Below are 18,066 nucleotides of genomic sequence, written 5' to 3'. Positions count from 1 at the left end.
TTCTGGGTAGCTCTATTGTTTATGCTTTAAAGATTTATTTATCTATTGGTTTTGGGTTTTTTTGTTTTCTCTGACAGGGTTTCTCTAGGTAGCAGCCCTGGCTGTCCTGGAACTCACTCTGTAGACCAGGCTGGCCTCCAGCTCACAGAGACCCACCTGCCTCTGCCTCCTGAGTGCTGGGATTAAAGGCGTGCGCCATCACCACCCGGCCTTATTTTTATTTACTATGTATGTCTCTCATGGCATGGGTGCTTTGCCTCCACATGCCTGTGAACGTGTGTGCAGTGTCCTCGGAGGCCAGAAGGCGGCCTTGGATCCTCTGGAACTGGAGTTACAGACAGTTGTTAGCCGCCATGTGGGTGCTGGGAACTGAACCTCTGCTTGAGCAGCCAATGCTTTTTTAGCTGATGAGCCGTCTCTCCAGCTCCCACTCAACTCGTTTTTGAGATAGGATCTCACACAGCCCAGGATAGTCTCAAATTCACTTTGTAGCCCAGGATAACCCTCAACTCCTGATCCTGCTAGCTCTTCCTCCCAAGTGCTGGGATTACAGGTGTGAGCCACGCCTGGAGTTCTGACTGAGCCCATCAAGTAGGGCCGACCATCCTTGCAGGAAGCCCTTTATGGCCGGCTTCCCAGAAAGCATCAAGCACCCAGCACGGATCCAGCATCATATTCCAAACTGGTTCTTACAGCGGGTACATCAAAGCTACTGTTTGAGACAGGATCAGGTAGCCCAAGCTGGGCTCCCTAGGTCGCTGCGCTAGTTAGTTTTGATGTCAGCTTGACACAGGTGAGAGTCATCTGGGAAGAGGGAACTGAATTGAGAAAATGCCTCCATCAGATTACGTGGAGGCAAGCCTGTGGGACACTTTCTTGATTCATTATTGATATGGTAGGGCATAGCCCATTTGGGCTGTGCACAAACACACACACCTTGAGCCTGGGCCTGGGTGCTATAAGAAAGTAGGCTGAGGAAGCCATGGGAGCAAGCCATGGCTGCATTCCTCCATGGTGTCTGCTTCAGATCCTGCCTCTGGGTCCCCGCATTGACTTCCCTCAATGACACAGGGTGAACTGAAAGTATAAGTCAAATAAACTTTTGGTGGTTTGAAAAGGAACGGCCCCCATAGGCTCATATCTCTGAATGCTTGGCGTGGCCTTGTTGGGGGAGGTGTGGCCTTGTTGGAGGAGGTGTGGCCTTGTTGGGGAGGTGTAGCCTTGTTGGGGGAGGTGTGGCCTTGTTGGGAGAGGTGTGGCCTTGTTGGGGGAGGTGTGGCCTTGTTGGAGGAGGTGTGGCCTTGTTGGGGAGGTGTGGCCTTGTTGGAGAGGTGTGGCCTTGTTGGGGAGGTGTGCCTTGTTGGAGGAGGTGTGGCCTTGTTGGAGGAGGTGTGGCCTTGTTGGAGGAGGTGTGGCCTTGTTGGAGGAGGTGTGGCCTTGTTGGAGGAGGGGAGGGAGGCAGCTTTGGGGTTTCAAATGCTCAAGCCAGGTCCAGTGTCTCTGGATGTAGATGTAGAACTCTCAGCTCATTGAGTACCATATCTGCCTGTGTGCCTCCATGAGGACCTGAGTTCAATCCCCAGCACCCATGTAGAAAGGCATGGTGGTGGTGTGCACTCCAGTGCAGGGCAGGTGGAGACAGGAAGATTTTGGGACTTTCTGGTCCACCCTCCTAGCTTATTTGGTGAGCTCCAGGCCAGTGAGAGACTCTGTCTCCAAAACAAGGTGGGGGCTGCAGAGACAGCTCAGAGGCTGAAAACGCTTGCTCAGTTCTCAACACCCACATGGTGGCTCACGATGATCTGTAGCTCCAGTCCCAGGGGATCCCAAGCCCTCTCCCGACCTCCACAGGCACCAGGTGTACACATGGTACACAGACATACATGCATTCAAAATGTTCCTGCACATAAAATAAAATTTAAAAACCTTTTTTAAAAATGCGACCGGGTGGCGCACCTTTAATCCAGCACTCGGAGCAGAGCAGCGATCTTGTGAGTTCGAGCCAGCTTACAATGAGTCCAGAAAGCGAAAGTACACAGAGAAACTGTTGAAAACCAAAAAAAAAAAAGTGCTGGGGGGTGGATTTAGTCAGTTAGAGGCTTTCTAGAAGTGCAAGGCCCTGGGTTCGGTCCTCAGCTCTGAAAAAAAAAAAGTGTGCTGGAGAGCTGGCTCAGTGGTTAGGAGCACTGGCTGCTCTGTCAGAGGACCCCAGTTCCATTCCCAGCACCCACATGGAGGCTCACAACTGTGGGTGCACAGACATGCGTGCAGGCAAATACCCACACACATAAAATAAAATAATACATTTATTGCTGGGTAGCAGTGGCACATGCCTTTAATCCCAGCACTCAGGAGGCAGAGGCAGGCAGATCTCTGTGAGTTCAAGGCCAGCCTAAGCTACAGAAGTGAGTTCTAGGAAAGGCTCCAAAGCTACACAGAGAAACCCTGTCTCAAAAAAACAAAATCAATCAATCAATAAAAACAAGGTGGTTAGCATCCAAGAACAATGCCCTGTACATGCACTCATGCACACACATATAACACACACACACATGCATGCATGTGCAGGGGCACACGTGGAGTCACACATGCATTCACGGTATCCTAGTACCTCCCAGTATGACTGGACTTAGAGACAGGGTCATCCCAGAGGTGATCTAGTGAACAAGGGGTCACTGGGGCAGCCTGACCCCAGGTGCCTGTGTCCCTGTGCTGAGGGGACACTTTGGACAGAGACACACACAGGGAGGGTGGGAGGCCATGAGGGACCACAGCAGGCTGTACATGAGCCAACAGAGATAAGCCAAGCTTCCCTCCACAGCCCCGAAGAACGGGCCCTGCCCATACGCCCATCTCAAACCTCCAATTCCCCTTATCTTTCCAGTACTGGGGATCAGACCTGGGGCCTCACACACTGCCAGTCTCTACCACAAAGCTCCACCCCCAGATGTCAGCCTCGAGCTCACTGAGACGGAGTCTCCCTGAGCACGCAACGCAGCTCAGGCTGGCTTGGAACTTACTCCACCACCCAAACCAACCGGAACTTGAGATCCTCCTGCCTCAGCCTCTTAGTGCTGGGACCAGCAGCGCACGACACCGTACTTGTTAGACTCCTTTGTTCGAGACATCTTAAGGAAGATTTTGGCATTCTCTTACCCTTCCTTTCGGTTCCGTTCTCTCCTTATTTCGTGTTTCTGTAGGTGGGGGTGAAGGGTTCATGTGGGTGCACGAATGTGTGAACACATATGGAGGCCGGACATCAACCTTGGGTGTCATTCCTCAGGAGCTGTCCATCCCATTTTTGAGACAGGACCTCTCACTGGGGCCTGGAGCTTGCCAGTTAGAACCGACTGGCTAGCCAGCAAGTCCTGGCAGTCTCCTGTCTCCACCTCCCCAGCACTGGGTTTACAAAGTGCACACCACTATCCCCGATTTCTGTGCATGGGTGCTGGGGACTGAGCTGGGTCCACACCTCCCCAGTCCCTAACGTATTTCATTTCATCACAAACTGAACAAATAAATAAAACTAGGGGGTAAAGAGCTACCCACCAGTGTGTGGATGGTCCAATAGCCTGAGGCATGAACAACCAGGCCACCATCTATTGAACACAAAGACACATCTGGGTTCCGTCCCCCCCCCTCCGGGCCCTGTGAGCTTTAGCTGTGAAGGAAGTTAGCCTCCAGCCTCCCAGCACCTCTGGGGGGGGGTCCTTAGGAATAGTCACCCCCCTTTCTAAATTCCCACATGGCTGACTTCTCTTTCTTGTATTTCCTGGAAGAACACTCAAATATGCAGGGGTAGGCACCAGGCTGGGAGGGGAATTCCCAGCTCAATGTTATCTCTAGGCAAATCCAGCACATCTGGAGTTAATCCAGCTGGCAAGAAGGCAAAGAGAAGAGACAGCTAGAGAGAGGCCCCCAGCTCCAAAGTGGAGAGGGGCTCAGGGTGAGTGTGAAACCAAGAGGGTTGAGCAGGATGATGAGGAGACCAGCCTCCCTCCGGGGAGCCTGGGAACCAGGCATAGGGAACAAGGCCTCTGGAAGGCCAGCACCAAGCTGGGCTGTCCCCTGGGAGGGCAGCAGCCCCCTCCCACAGTCCTGGACAGTTTCAGCCGGAAGGCAGTGGCAGGGGTCTGGGCAGCCAGCCTCGGGCTGGAGAACAGAAGGCCTCTATGCCCAAGCAGTTTCCTGCTGGCCCAAGTCTTTGTGGGAGGGAAGGAAGCTGCCCTTGCCTGGTCCACTCTTAGCTCTGGCCAGGGAAGCTTTGGGATAGGGCACACACCCTGTGAAACCCCTGACCTTCAGCAGGAGAATCTATAGTCTAGACAGAGTCAAAGGCACCCACCCAAGGGACCCCTGCCAAGGCTGCCTCAGCCACCTGTTGCTTCCAGTGGTGGCCTCAACACTAGTTTCCAGAGCTGTAGGGGCCTTGAGGACCTTCAGGTCACCCCACCCATGACCAAGAGCTGGAAATTTCCACAGAACCCTGGCTTTATAGCATGCACGGCAGTGAGTACCTATAATCCCAGCATTCACTGGCTAAGGCAGGAGGATTGACCCAAGTTTGAGCCAGCCTGGGCTATGCAGTGAGCTCTAGACCAGCTTGGACTATTTATCAAGACCCTGTCTCCAAGACCCAGTCCCCAAATAAACAACAGACCGCTATCATTGGGGCTGGGGGCGGGGCTAAGTTGGTAGGATACTTGCTTAGAATGCATGAAGCTCTGGGTTCCACTCATCCCCAGCACTGCATAAATTGTGCACAGTGGTGCACATCTGTAATCCCACCACTCAGGAGATGGAGGCAGGAGGATTGGGAGTTCAAGGTCAGCCTTAGCAACATATTGAGTTTAAGGCCAGCCTGGATTAAACCCCCATTTTGGCAAAAGAAAAAGATGGTCTCCTCATCATAGTAACACACACCTTAATCCCAGCACTTGGGAGACAAAAGCAGGTGGATCTCTGCAAGTTTAAAACCAGCCTGGTCTACATAGTGAGTTCCCAGTCTTCAGGGCTATATAATGAGACTCTGTCTCAAAGTAAAATAAAACAAAATAAAGAGAGAGAAAGACAGGTTGGCAAGACTGCTCATCAGGTAAAGGCTCTTCCATACATTTCAATTTCAGGCTCCCACAGGTCTGTCCCGCCAGAGGGGAGCTTCCCTGAAGCAACTTCCCCCACCTCTTGGCTCAGACCCACAGGACACTATGCCTCTGGCCCCGTGGCCTAACTAGAGCCCTAAGGCAGCTCCCGGTGAGGTTCAAAGGGAAGCCGGGCCCCCTGCGGCTCCCTACTTGGGGGCAGGGCGGCTGACCAGAGGGGGGCTGGGCTGGGCTGCTGTGCAGGGCGGCTTCCCAGCCCTCACCTGGCAGCTGCAGGGTGGCTTCATTGCGGAAATGTCCTTGTGGGCAGGCACCCTTAAATTCTGTGGAAAACCCAGGCTCTGGGGCGGAGCAGGGACACGTGGCATGGCAGGGAGCTGGCCCAGGTGGCCTCACTGGAAAGCCTATTTCCTCAGTCCCGTGGGCCTAGCGATGTGGGAGGGTCAGGGACGTCAGGGACACAACACACGTGAACGCCCTGCCTGCAGCCTGGCCCCACCTGGCTGGCTCCATGCCCAGGCTTGCTCCCTCACAGCTGCGCCCCACCAAGGGCCACAGGAAGCACACTCAGCAGGCAGGAGGAACCTCTGAGGTCAGACAAAGGGAAGGACTTCCTGGTGGCAACGCTGGAGACAAGGAGACAGGATATCCACCTTCCTGCTGCCAGGGGGTCTTCAGGGGAAGGAGAAGTGAACTAGAGTGCTGGGGTGCTGGGACCTGCCCCCCACCCCTGCCAAGCCTGACCTCAGGGCTCCTCAGAGAGGACAGCCCCTCTGTACCTGTGGTCCATCCCACTTTTCCTGCCCTCCTGGTAGTTACCCAGCTTTGGGAGACATCCGCCACCCCCACCCACCACCTGGGCCAGAGCATGGCAGGACACAGGCTGGGGGCTTTTTACATTTATTTATTTGGAGGAGGAGACACATAAAACACTGTGCACACAATGACCGTCTCTGGTGAGTCCTGTAGATCCAAGGCCGGTCATCAGGCTTGGAGGCAAGCCTCTTTACCCGTTGAGTTGTCTCGCCAGCCCACGCTGGGGGATTTTAAGGCTTAGATTCAGATGGCAGTCCCTCCTCCTGTGCTCAGCCACACTCTAGAAGAGTGGTCCTCAACCTTCCTAGTGGTGCGGCCCTTTAATACAGTTCCACCTGTTGTGGTGACCCCCCCACACACCATAAAATTATTTTTGATGCTACTTCATAACTGTAATTTTGCCACTGTTATGAATCGTAATGTAAGTATCTGATACGCAGGATATCTGATAGGTGTGACCTGTGAAAGGGTCGTTTGACCCACAAAGGGGTCGAGACCCACAGGTTGAGAACTAACCAACCACTGGGGTTTCTGCCAGAGTCCCCATTCCTTTCCCAGCACTGCTATTACAGATGTCCACACTGAGGAATATGTGTCCTCCGATCCCCAAAGGCCAGGTATCCACTGTCAAGGTCACTCCAGGGAAGGGTCCTTCTTATCTCTCCCAGCTTCTGGAAGATCCAGGGTGTCCCTTAGCTCATGTCTCCATCTCTGGACTCCCTGGTTCTGTCACTTCCAAACTCTTTCCACCTTCACAGAGGTTCCTCCCAAGCTTCTACCACATCTGCTGGGCTCCAGCGGCATGCCCTTATCTGTGGATAAGCCACCTCCAGCTTCCACACAGCATTAACTAAGAGACCCTCTCCATCATCTGGAGCTCCAGTCCAGCCGGGACAGACAGACAGCAAGGAAGTCAGCAATGTGTGAGACAACCCACCCAGAGAGGAGCTCAGCAGTCGCCTCTTCCTCCAGCCTCCTTCCTGTCACAGCCCCTTGGTTCCCTGTCATCACTTTGAACTTCTTTCTGTCTCTGGGGACCAAGGTGATCTTACACAGTATACAGCAGGCACTCAGTAACTGTCAGTTAAACAAGCAGATATTTGACACTTGCTGGTGCCGGCACACGCATGCACACACAAGTACACAGACAAGCACCTCTGCATGCACACCTCTCCTCTTCTGTGGGCACTACTGTATCTGCAAAGGTCCTGTCCCTGTCCAGTTACCAACGGAGGCTGCTGGGCCAGCCAACACCAACACCATCACCCCTCCATCTGAAAATCTGTCATCTAGGCTCCCTGCTCTGGATCAGCATCCAGCCTCCCCCTGCACCACCCAGAGAGACCTGGCCAAGTCCATCTTCCAAGGGCCGCATCCCTGGCCCAACATTCATCAAAGCTTTCCACTTGCCATATAGCTGATGGCCCACCGAAGTCACACCATCCTCACACACCTCCCTGAGAGTGACTGAATTGCCATGCCTCCCTGAGGGTGGCTGAGGCCCATGCCACAGGGCCTCCCCAAGCAGCTCCGGGAAGGGGGGTGTATTTCACAACCACAGAGCAGAATACTGCTTCTTGCTCAAGATTCCCACTTCCCGAGCAGAGCAAAGCTTGGCACCAGGCAGCCAGGGGGTACCTGGCCTGGCTCTGGTGGCCATGCTGTGTAACCTGAATGAGAGTTTTGGGTTTTTTCTTTTTCCGAGCCTCAGTTTCCCCGTCTGCACAGCAAGAAGCCGAATAAGGCCGGCTCCACAAGTGCTGCCTAGAGCCTCGCTTGGCCTCAAGCCCTCCCTGAGAAACATTCCCAGCCACTCTGACTCTAGCTACCATGTCTCAGGACAAAGCTTTTCTCAGAGGAGCATGGGCTACAGGTGATCTTGTCCCATTCCAGGACTCTGGTCACCAGCCTAAGTCCCTGTAACAGAGTCTGCCAAAGTGTTTGCTAAGTGAATCACTCACAGACCAGATTCAGCTGTGAGCCAGGGTCCCTCAACAAGACCCAGCCCGCTTGCTTCCCAACTTCCTATGCCAAGGCTGTTCTCTGGTAGAGGCTTTAGACCCCATCCCTGCCCACTCCTGCGACTTGCAGGGATGGTGGCCCAGGCTCCATGGTCCCCCGTAACCGTAAGGTGCTAAAAGGCTTGGACTTCCCTCTTTGACTGCTTTCTCAAAGATGCCTGGACAAGCAGGAGGAGAGGAAGTATTCCCGCTGGACACCTCAAGTGACCCTGATCTTGGGGCCAAACCTCGGGACAGTACAGGGTCTCAGAAGGCCCCCAGGAGCTGCTCCTTTGCCCTTTCTCAGGGAGCCAGGGAAAGGCGGACGCTACCCTGAGTCACCACTGACTAAGCCGGCTGGACAGCCCACGTCCTGGCCCCTGGCCCAGCTGCACTTGGTGGCCTGCACAGAGGCCACTTGACTGCATCAGACTTGGGGGCCACCGAGCGGACTATGCCTGCGGTACCCAGCCCTGCCCCGGGTGGCCCATCTGAGAGGGGTGTGTCTGCAAACTCTGACCCGGATCCGAGGGCAGGCGTGGCCTCAGTTTCCCGTTTGCAACGGCAACCTCAGAGGTGCCGGACTGAGGGGTCAAAGAACACTCACATAAGGTCAGGCCGGTGCCGGTGCAAGATCGCGCAGAAGGCCAGGCCGTCGCGGAACGAAGTGGTCATGTTGGTGATGCTCACATCCCGGTAGCCCTCGCACTGCTGCCGGCACCACTCTTGCAGGGCCTTGATGGCCGCCATGCGTGCGGTGGGCCGGGCGGGCGACTCGAGGAGCTGGCCACAGGCCCCGCTCGGGCCCGAGAAGCGGACGAGGCCCAGACCCGCCGACCACCAAGCCGGGTTGGAAGAAGAGAGCACGACCGGCGCCCCACACTAAAGGCGCCTGCGAGGCCGCCGGCCCCCGCCCCCTAGAGGCCCCGCCCATTCGGGTCCGCCCCCGTATGGCCACGCCCCCTGGAGGCCGAGGCTCGCAAGCCCCAAGCTCCGCATGGGCGCCTCTGTTCCCGCCGCCCCGCCCCAGTTTGCTCAGGCCACACCCGCGCCAAAGGAAAGCCACGCCCACAGAAGACCACGCCCCCTCCTTCCTGGGACTTGGAGAATAGGGGCCGGGTGCTTTGGGCGGCTCCCGCCTTGGCCTTCAGCCATGACTCCCAGTAGAGGCGTCGGGGTTTTCTTTTTTGTTTTCCTTGAGACAGGGACCTCTGTAGCTCAGACTGGCCTCTAACTTATTATATAAGCAAGGCTGACCTTGCGCTTGTAATTCCCCTGCCTCCGCCTCCTTCAGTGCTGAGATTACAGGCATGTGCACCACACCATGCCTGGTGTATGCAGTGTTGGAGATGGAACCCAGGGCTTCCTGCATGCCACCAGCTGAGCAGCATCCCCAGCCACAGTTTTCTTTCTTTTTCTTTTTAACTTTTAATTCTGTTTTATGTGTATGGACTGTCGTCTCTACGTGCATCTGTGCCACTTGTGTGCCTGGTACCCCAAGAGGCCTGAAGAGGTCCCCTTCTCTGGAACTGGAGTTAGAGATAGTCATGCTGCAGTGCGGGTGCTGAAAATTAAACCCCAGGTTCTCTGGAAGCGCAGCAAATGCTCTTGACCACTGACTGATCTCTCCAGCTCAAACCCACCACAGTTCTTTTATTTTAAAAAAAAAGAAAAAAAAAATTAAGATAGAGTCTTAGTTGCCCAGGCTGGTCTCGAACTAACTGTTGAACTTGCCATCCTCCTGATTTTGCCTCTGGAGTTGCTGGGATGACAGGCCTGTACCACCAGGCACCTCCCGGTGCAGAATTGGAAGAAGGGCCTCTTAACAAATGGGAAAGCAGAGGCTGGGATACATGCAACCTCAGAGAAGGAGGCTCCCTGTTTCGGGGTGTACAAAGCTGTCAGGTTTGAGGCTGGGGTGCAGCGTGGTGGGTAGAGTGCTTGCCTGTCATACATGGTCCTGTCCCATGCTCAGCACTGCATAAACTGTGTGTGATGGCACACATCTGGAATCCCAGCACTCAGCGATTAGAGGGGCTGGAAGATCAGAAAGTCAAGCTCATCCTCGGATACATACGGAGTTCAAGGTTGACTTGGGCTACCTGAGACCCTGTCTGAAACATTAAAATGCTGCCTGGTTTCCCTTCACCCTCAGGGGTGCCAAGCCAGCCAGAATAACTTCTCTGCATTCACAGAGGAGGAAACAGAGGCTGTGGGGACCTCTCCAGAGGTCTCTATGGAGCCAGGAGAGTCTTGGCCTCCTGCTTTTTTGTTGGGTCTGTTTTCTACTTCAAGCCTCTGTGGATGATAGCGTGATTAAGGAAAGTGTCTCTTCCAGATCTCAATTAGCCAGGTGACTGCCCTCTATGTTTTTTGGGGTTTGGTTTTGTTTTGTTTTAATTTTTGTTTGTTTGTTTGTTTGGTTGTTTTTTGAGACAGGATTTCTCTGTGTAGCTCTGGCTGTTCTAGAACTCGCTCTGTAGACCAAGCTGGCCTAGAACTTACAGAGATCCACCTGCCTCTGCATCTAGAGTGCTGGGATTAAAGGCGTGCACCACAACCGCTATGTTTTCCCCCCTCAGGAATCTGTGTGTTGTCAGATGGACCAGACTACCCAACAATGAGGTGACCCCTCCCAGCTGGGCCCCAAGGCTTGTCTAGGCAGGACCTTTAGGAAGGTAGGTGGTTTCCCAAACATGGCATCTGATCTGCAGCCAGGTGGCTTCTGTGCACCCTCAACAAGGGGTGAAAACAGGTTTTCCGTGCCCAAGCCATCGCCTGACATCAAGGAGGCACCCGGGTACAGGCAGCAGATGTGGGACCTGTGAGTGGGCAGTGAGGTCCTCGTCCCAAAGAGTGCACAAGCCTGTGGCTTGGGATTATAGCCCCAACCCTTGCCCAGTCGAAGCAGCTGATCCTCCTGAGCGTTCTCATCCAGGGAACAAAGTGCGGCCTCACGCCCCGTTCAGCCAGAGCCCGGTCCCCGGAACCGGGTTTTCCCAACCCGCGGGGCAGCAGCTACGAGAACTGGAAAAGCTAGTAAGAAAGGCAACTGCCAGGAAATGGGAAGAAAGGGTGAGCAAAGGCGGAGAGGGCCATGCCAGGGTCTGAGCTCCAAACTCTTCGCGAGGGTCACCATGTGACCAGCCTCTGCATGCGGCCCACCCCAGCTCCTGCTGCCATAATAGCTTGCAGATGGCATTCGTCCCCTGGGGCCACCAATGAAGTCACCACCAGCACCTCACAGAACCTGCCTTTCCAGAGTCCCCCAAGCCAGAACACCCTAATCTGCCCACCATTGCCAGCCTTCCCACATCTCGCCCCAACATGACACCAGCACCTTCGTCCACCTTGCAGACCCCCTTGAATGTTCCAGAAGCCCCTACAGCTAGCTCTCTTCTGAGTAAAGTCCAGAAACCTTATCAGGTACTAGAGCCTGCCAGTCCTGCTTATCTGCTGGCCACACCCTGCCATGTTCCCTTTGGGCCTTGGTTCACCGGCTGACCACACAGAGCATTCTCCAAAGAGCCCACTGAACAGGCCCAGAGAGCCACTGAAGTCTTTTGGGTGCCCCTCTCTGCTTCTTCCTGCCTTCCCTTCACCCCGCATTCTCCTGCTTATAGCTAGTGCTTGCCCATCCTACTGGAAGCCTCACCACCAGTGCCAATTCTGGCCCGAGTGGCTGTCTGAGAAAACACACACACACACACACACACACACACACACAAAACCCTGTCACCTCTGCCCTAGTGGCACCTAGCCCCAGCTCTCCCCAAGACAACGTTCATGGGTGATGGCCATTGTCTGGGGTAACAGACCTATAGACCTATCCTGGGAGGCCAGGAAGGTGGGTGTCAAGCCCACTGCCTTCCCAACCACCTCCAGCCTCAGTTTCTCCTACTGTAAAGGAAAGCATAGCTTTTTCCCCCATAAGGGAGCATGCACACAGTAGGCACTCAATAAATGCAGGGTCAGTAGAGATTTTCTGGCTCACATTGGTCCCCTGGGTGGTGGTGGGCTGTCTGGACCCTGTAAGGCATTTTGCTAGTTTCAGTCTGCGAGTGACAGAGATACAGGGACACACAAAGACAGAGGCAGAAACACACACAGAGAAAGAGAAAAAGGCGTCGCCGGGCGGTGGTGGCAAACGCCTTTAATCCCAGCACTTGGGAGGCAGAGCCAGGCGGATCTCTGTGAGTTCGAGGTCAGCCTGGTCTACAGAGCGAGTTCCAGGACAGGTACCAAAACTACACAGAGAAACCCTGTCTCAAAAGAGAGAGAGAGAGAGAGAGAGAGAGAGAGAGAGAGAGAGAGAGAGAGAGAGAAATACATGGAGAGACTGAGAGACAGAGACACTAAGAGAGAGATGCTGAGAGAGAATCAGTACAGAGAGAAATGCAGACTTGAGAGACAAAGCGCACAAGACTGACCGATTCCCAGGAAAATGTTAATAAGAACTTCTATGACTCAGCAGTTAAAGCTTAAAGCGCTTGCTATTCCTGTAGAGGACCCAGATTATGTTTGCAGCATTCACATGGTGATTCACAGCCTTCTGTAACTCCAGTTCCAGGGGATTTGACTTTTTTTTTTTTTTCTTTTTCGAGACAGGGTTTCTCTGTGTAGTTTTGGTGCCTGTCCTGGATCTCACTCTGTAGACCAGGTTGACCTTGAACTCACCTAGCTCTGCCTCCCTGAGTGCTGGGATTAAAGGCATGCACCACTGCCGCCTGGCTGGATTTGACTCTTTTTTTTTAAATATGTAAAATAATAGGAGCTCAGTCGGGCAATGGCGGTGCATGCCTTTAATCCCAGCACTCAGGAGGTAGAGGCAGGTGGATCTCTGTGAGTTCAAGGCCAGCCTGGGCTACAGAGTGAGTTCCAGGACAGCCAGGGCTACACATAGAGAAACCCTGTCAGAAAGAAAGAAAGAAAGAAAGAAGAGAGAGAGAGAGAGAGAGAGAGAGAGAGAGAGAGGTAGGGAAGAGGGAGGGAGGGAGGAAGAAGGGGGAAGGGAGGGAGGGAGGGAGGGAGGGAGGGAGGGAGGGAGGGAGGGAGCTGGAGAGAGGGCTCAGTGATTAAGAGCACTGGCTACTCTTCCAAAGGACTTGGATTCAATTTCCAGCACCCACATGGTGGCTCACAATTATCTTTAACTCTAGTCCCAGGGGACCTTGTTATGGGCACTTGTGTGGCATCAGTGGGTACTTGTTGTGTGGCAAGACTTCCTGGGGAGACACTACACACACGTCTGCTCACCTTAGGGAGTCCACAACAAACGGACCAAAGTATGGATACCACCAAAATCCAATTTGGTGAACCAGTGAGCTTTATTGGGGTTAGTTACAGGGATGTGGGTGAGTAGTTACAGGAGCAGAAATGAATCAAAGGCAGATGCATCAGCAAAACACACCTCAGCACGGGAAGACGGGTCACCAAAGCTGAGGACCCGGAGCACATGGCACACACAGCCTGCAGGCAGCTCAACGGGCTGAAGAGAGTCCGTTCCAAGTGACTCAGTTGGTCTGCACCTCTTCGGGGCAGCTAGCTGGTCTAGTATGAGAGTCTCCTTTGCAGCTTGGCTTGTCTCAGAGCAGTGGGGGGGGGAGGGGCCTAGTGAATCTACTCAGTTTCAGGGACTTCCAGAAACTACTTAGAGTTGTTTACCTTCTGTCTTAATTTCTGTATTTCCCTGTAGGATGGGATGTTTCAGTCTTGGAAGAAACCCTACAGAACAGCACTGAATGCACAAGGTGCACATACATACACGTAGGAAAGACACACAGACACATTTAAAAAGGGGACTGCTGTGGGATGTCCTGTTTGCTGTGAATATATGTTGCTTTGATTGATTGATAAATAAAACGCTGATTGGTCAGTAGCCAGGCAGGAAGGATAGTGTAGGTGGGACAAGGAAAGAGGAGAATGCTGGGCGGAAGAAGGCTGAGTCAGGAGTCGCCAGCCGCCAACATGTAAGACACCGCTAAGCCACAAGCCACGTGGCAAGGTATAGATTTATAGAAATGGGTTAATTTAAGATATAAGAACTAGACAGCAAGAAGCCTGCCATGGCCATACAGTTTATAAGTCTCTGTGTTTACTTGCTTGGGTCTGAGCAGCTGCGGGAATGGCGGGTGAGAGAGATTTGTCCTGACCGTGGGCCAGGCAGGACCAGGACTTCAGCTACAGGACACAGAAGTATCATCACTGCAGCTGCAGCCATGTCCGAGGTGAGCCCCCCATGTCCGAGGTGAGCCCCCCATGTCCGAGGTGAGCCCCCCATGTCCGAGGTGAGCCCCCATGTCCGAGGTGAGCCCCCATGTCCGAGGTGAGCCCCCCATGTCCGAGGTGAGCCCCCCCATGTCCGAGGTGAGCCCCCCATGTCCGAGGTGAGCCCCCCATGTCCGAGGTGAGCCCCCCATGTCCGAGGTGAGCCCCCCATGTCCGAGGTGAGCCCCCATGTCCGAGGTGAGCCCCCCATGTCCGAGGTGAGCCCCCATGCCGAGGTGAGCCCCCCATGTCGAGGTGAGCCCCCCACCACCACACACCCTCAGGGATTCTTGGTCCCTGCGCTCCCTGTACTATTTTTACAGGATGTATGTCTTGGGCGTCCTATTTCCAAGGGTTGGGAGGACAGACAGGCGCACCTGTGGATGAGGTAGGCTGAGCCTGGACAGCCTTGGGGAGGCAGTCAGAGATGAGTCACAGCAACATGTGCTGAGGAGCCCATGAGATCAGCCACATGGCTGCCCCTGGAGATGCGCAGTGTGCAACCTGTACTACTCTCTACTGAGCTACAGCAGCCCAGACAAGAATCATGGGGATGGGAGCTGAACACAGGTTTCCATCCTACTACACTGTGGGTGTCACGGCACTCAGAAATTGGGAGTCTCTGGAGGAACCCTCAGGAGACTCCCACCTTGTCCCCCTTGTCCCGGCATGAGTCCATGGGCTCCACTTATCTCCTGTGACCACCCTGGGCTGTGATGACTCCCCTGAGACCCTTCCAAGCAGCTCACTCCTTGCAGCCTCCCAGATCTGTGGCTTCTCCCATCTCCACACAGCAGACAAATTCCCTCTCCTCCCTCTCCCTCCATAGCGAGACAAAGCAGTGGACCACGCTGTCCCTGTCCCATCTCCATGTGCCCAGGAACCTGCTTCCCGAAGTCCCCAATCACACCACTTCCACAGTCACTCAGGTAAGGCCATCCTGCTTCACTGTAGGCTACAGCCAGATCCCGAGGCCACTGGTGCCTCTCTTGAGTCCTTCCTGTCCCAACCTTGATTGCCTTCCCTCTCTTGCCCTTAGTGTATTCATAACAGGTTCTTTTGCTGGTTTTTTTTCCTGGCTTTTTTTTTAATTAAGAAATTTTTATTTATTTTATGTATGAACCACAGATTCCCCTCTCTTCCCTCCTCCCGCCCCTCTCAGGATTTCCCCCAAACCACCCCTCATTCCTCCTCCTACAAGGTAAAGTAGGGGAGTCTGCAGAGACTGGTACATTCAGTTGAGGCAGGTCCAAGCCCCTCCACCTGCATCAAAGCTGTGCAAGGTGTCCCACAATCAGTAGTGGGCTCCAAAAAGCCACTTTGCTGGGGTTTGTATGCTGAGTCAAGATCTTGCTGTGTAACCCATGCTAGTCTTGAACTCCTGGTCTCAGCCTTCTAAGTACTGGGATGACTGGTAGGTACCCACCAACAGCTTTAGTTGAACATTCTGGTTTTGTTGGTGGTTTTTAAACTTTATTTTTAAAGCTGGACATAGTAGCACACACCTCCAATCCCAGCACTCAGGAGGCAGAGGCAGGCAGATCTCTGTGAGTTCAAGGCCAGCCTGGTCTACAGAGGGAGTTCCAGAAGAGCCAGAGCTACATAGTTAGACCTTGTCTTGAAAAACAAACAAATGTATTTTTGTTTTCTGTTTGTTTGTTTTTGAGACATGGTTTCTGTGTACACCCAGCTGTCCTGGAAATCCCTCTGTAGACCAGGCTGGCCTCTGCCTCCTGAGTGCTGGGATTGAAGGCATACGCCACCACCGCCTGACTATTTATTTTTAAATTACACGTATGTCTGAGAGTGAGTTCGTGTGTGGGCTGCAGGACCCACAGGTGCTAGAGGCATTGGAATTACTGGAACAGGAGTCATGGACGGTGGCTATGAGCCACCTGACTTGGTGTTGGGGACCAAACTCCAGTTCTCCGTGAGAGCAGCAAGTGCTCTTAACTACCAAGTGATCTCTCCAGCTCCTAAACTCACATTCTTGCTGATGAATCCCAGGCATCTGCCTCTGGCCTGAGCCCAGCATCCTGGATGGCTCCAGGCAGCCCCAAGTTCAGTGTTGCTCCAACTGAAGGCCTGACTCTCTGGCCCCGATCCACCCATCCCAGCCCTACATAGCTGAGGCCATTTCTCCTGTCAGCTGCTTAGATGACACACAGGATGACTCTTGGATATTTTTGAGTTTTGCCTTCAGCACCGATCTCTAATCTACCTGCTGCAGATCATCTCAATGGCTCCCCTACTTCTCACCTGGGATTCCATGGAACCTGCTAAGTGGGGCAGGGTGCCTGTCTGTTTGGACACACCATGCTGTCCCTAAGTCCCCACCACCTCCCTCACAGCAGAGCACGGTGCTCTCTCTGGTCCAGGCCCTTCATCATCCCCACACCCCCTCTGCAGCTGTGCCTGGGATGCAGCCAGACATTCCTGCCTCAGGACCTTTGCCCCATGTCTGCTTGGTTTCCCCTCAACTCCTGTTGGCTGTTTGCTCAATATCACCTACTTGCCGAGAGCCGCCCCCCCCTGCCTGACACTGAGCCCCAAGTTCCTCTCACTGTTTTCCATTCAACCTGTTGTAACGGCAGCCCCTTGTGGGCAGGACAGCTCTCTGTGGGTTCCCTGCTGTAATACCAAGTACCAGGCATGCTGGAGCTTTTCAGTCAGTGCTCGCTAGTGACTGAATCCTCACCAAGAGCAGGTGGGCACGGGCTTTGGTGAAACTACCCTTTTGCTTGGCTCCCTTAGGGCAAGTTAAGCCCTCACGACTAGACAGTGGCACCTAGGAGGTGTGTGTGTGTGTGTGTGTGTGTGTGTGTGTGGTTGTGTGGTGTGGTGTGTGTGATGTGTTTGTGTGTGTGTGTGTGTGTGTTGAGTGATTCCACAGGGCCAGACAGATCCAGGGGCAGTCTGTGTCACAACAGGCACACTTGCACATGTGGAAGCAGGACAAGGATCCGGAAGGCTGGAAGACTTCTCCAGGGAGAGGATGTCAGAACTGAGCCCTGAAGGATGTGTGCATCAGCCTCACTTCAGGAGGAGGAAGGGCGAGAGGGCCAGGCTTACAAAGTCCCTGGGGTAGGAGTGGGCAGAGGTGCAGCTGGCGGGGACCAGAGGGTGATTTGGGGGAGAGCTAGGGGGCGCAGCCGCCCTGCCCTGGCCTCTTCAGCCATCCTCACGCCCCATTTTTTCACTCTGGCTGAAGAAAACAAGGTTCCAAGACCAGCTCTGCCCATCCCAATGTGGGGAGGGGTTTGGAGATCCAGCCAGTCCAGTGGTGTCTTTCTCTGTGGCCTCTCTGGTCTGGGGCAGAACTTCCTGGACAGCCTCAGTTTCCCTGCTTCCTGTTTCCGCCTGTGTTGCATCTTCTTAAGGCAGCAGAGGCAGAGCTAGGAACCCGGAAGGGATGGAGAAGGAAGTATGATTCACATCAACTCAAAAGCTAGCATGGAGGCTGGAGAGATGGCTCAACTGTAAAGTGCGTGCTACTCTCACAGAGGACCCAGGTCTCGTTCCCCAAACGCATGTGTGGTGACTTACAACCGCCTGTAACTTCAGCTCCAGGGGATCTGGTGCCCTCGTCTGGCCTCTGCGGGTACACACACACACACACACACAGGCACACACGCACGCACGCACGCACGCACGCACGCACGCACACTCAGTCCTGTGGTCCACCTCTCCCCTGTAGCCTGTAACGGCTTTGTGGCTGCACTCTGGGTGGGGTACCTCACAGGGTAGAGCCTGGAGACCTGCAACCGGTGGATGTGCCCCTAAAGTGGTGGCTGGCCCCGGGCTCATGAGGGAGACGACAGCAGGGCAGGAGATGAGCAGGCACAGAACAAACAGTGCAGCAAGGCCCAGAGTGAGCGTTT

General features: G+C 54.2%; 1 protein-coding gene across 1 annotated transcript in view; it reads right to left on the bottom strand.

Moving 5' to 3' along the window:
• Window positions 1-8,817, bottom strand: part of Micall2 (MICAL like 2) — a 28,825-nt gene extending 20,008 nt beyond the window's left edge. Inside the window, 1 exon segment of the mRNA XM_028863195.2 lies at window positions 8,526-8,817. Within this exon segment, the coding sequence (XP_028719028.2) occupies window positions 8,526-8,668 (143 nt within the window). The 5' untranslated portion in view covers window positions 8,669-8,817.
• Window positions 8,818-18,066: the final 9,249 nt, after the last annotated feature.

This window comes from Peromyscus leucopus, chromosome 23, assembly GCF_004664715.2.
Source record: "Peromyscus leucopus breed LL Stock chromosome 23, UCI_PerLeu_2.1, whole genome shotgun sequence".
Lineage (NCBI taxonomy): Eukaryota > Metazoa > Chordata > Mammalia > Rodentia > Cricetidae > Peromyscus > Peromyscus leucopus.
The sequence above is the reverse complement of the archived record's forward strand: the minus strand, read 5'-3'. Positions and strand labels throughout refer to the sequence as shown.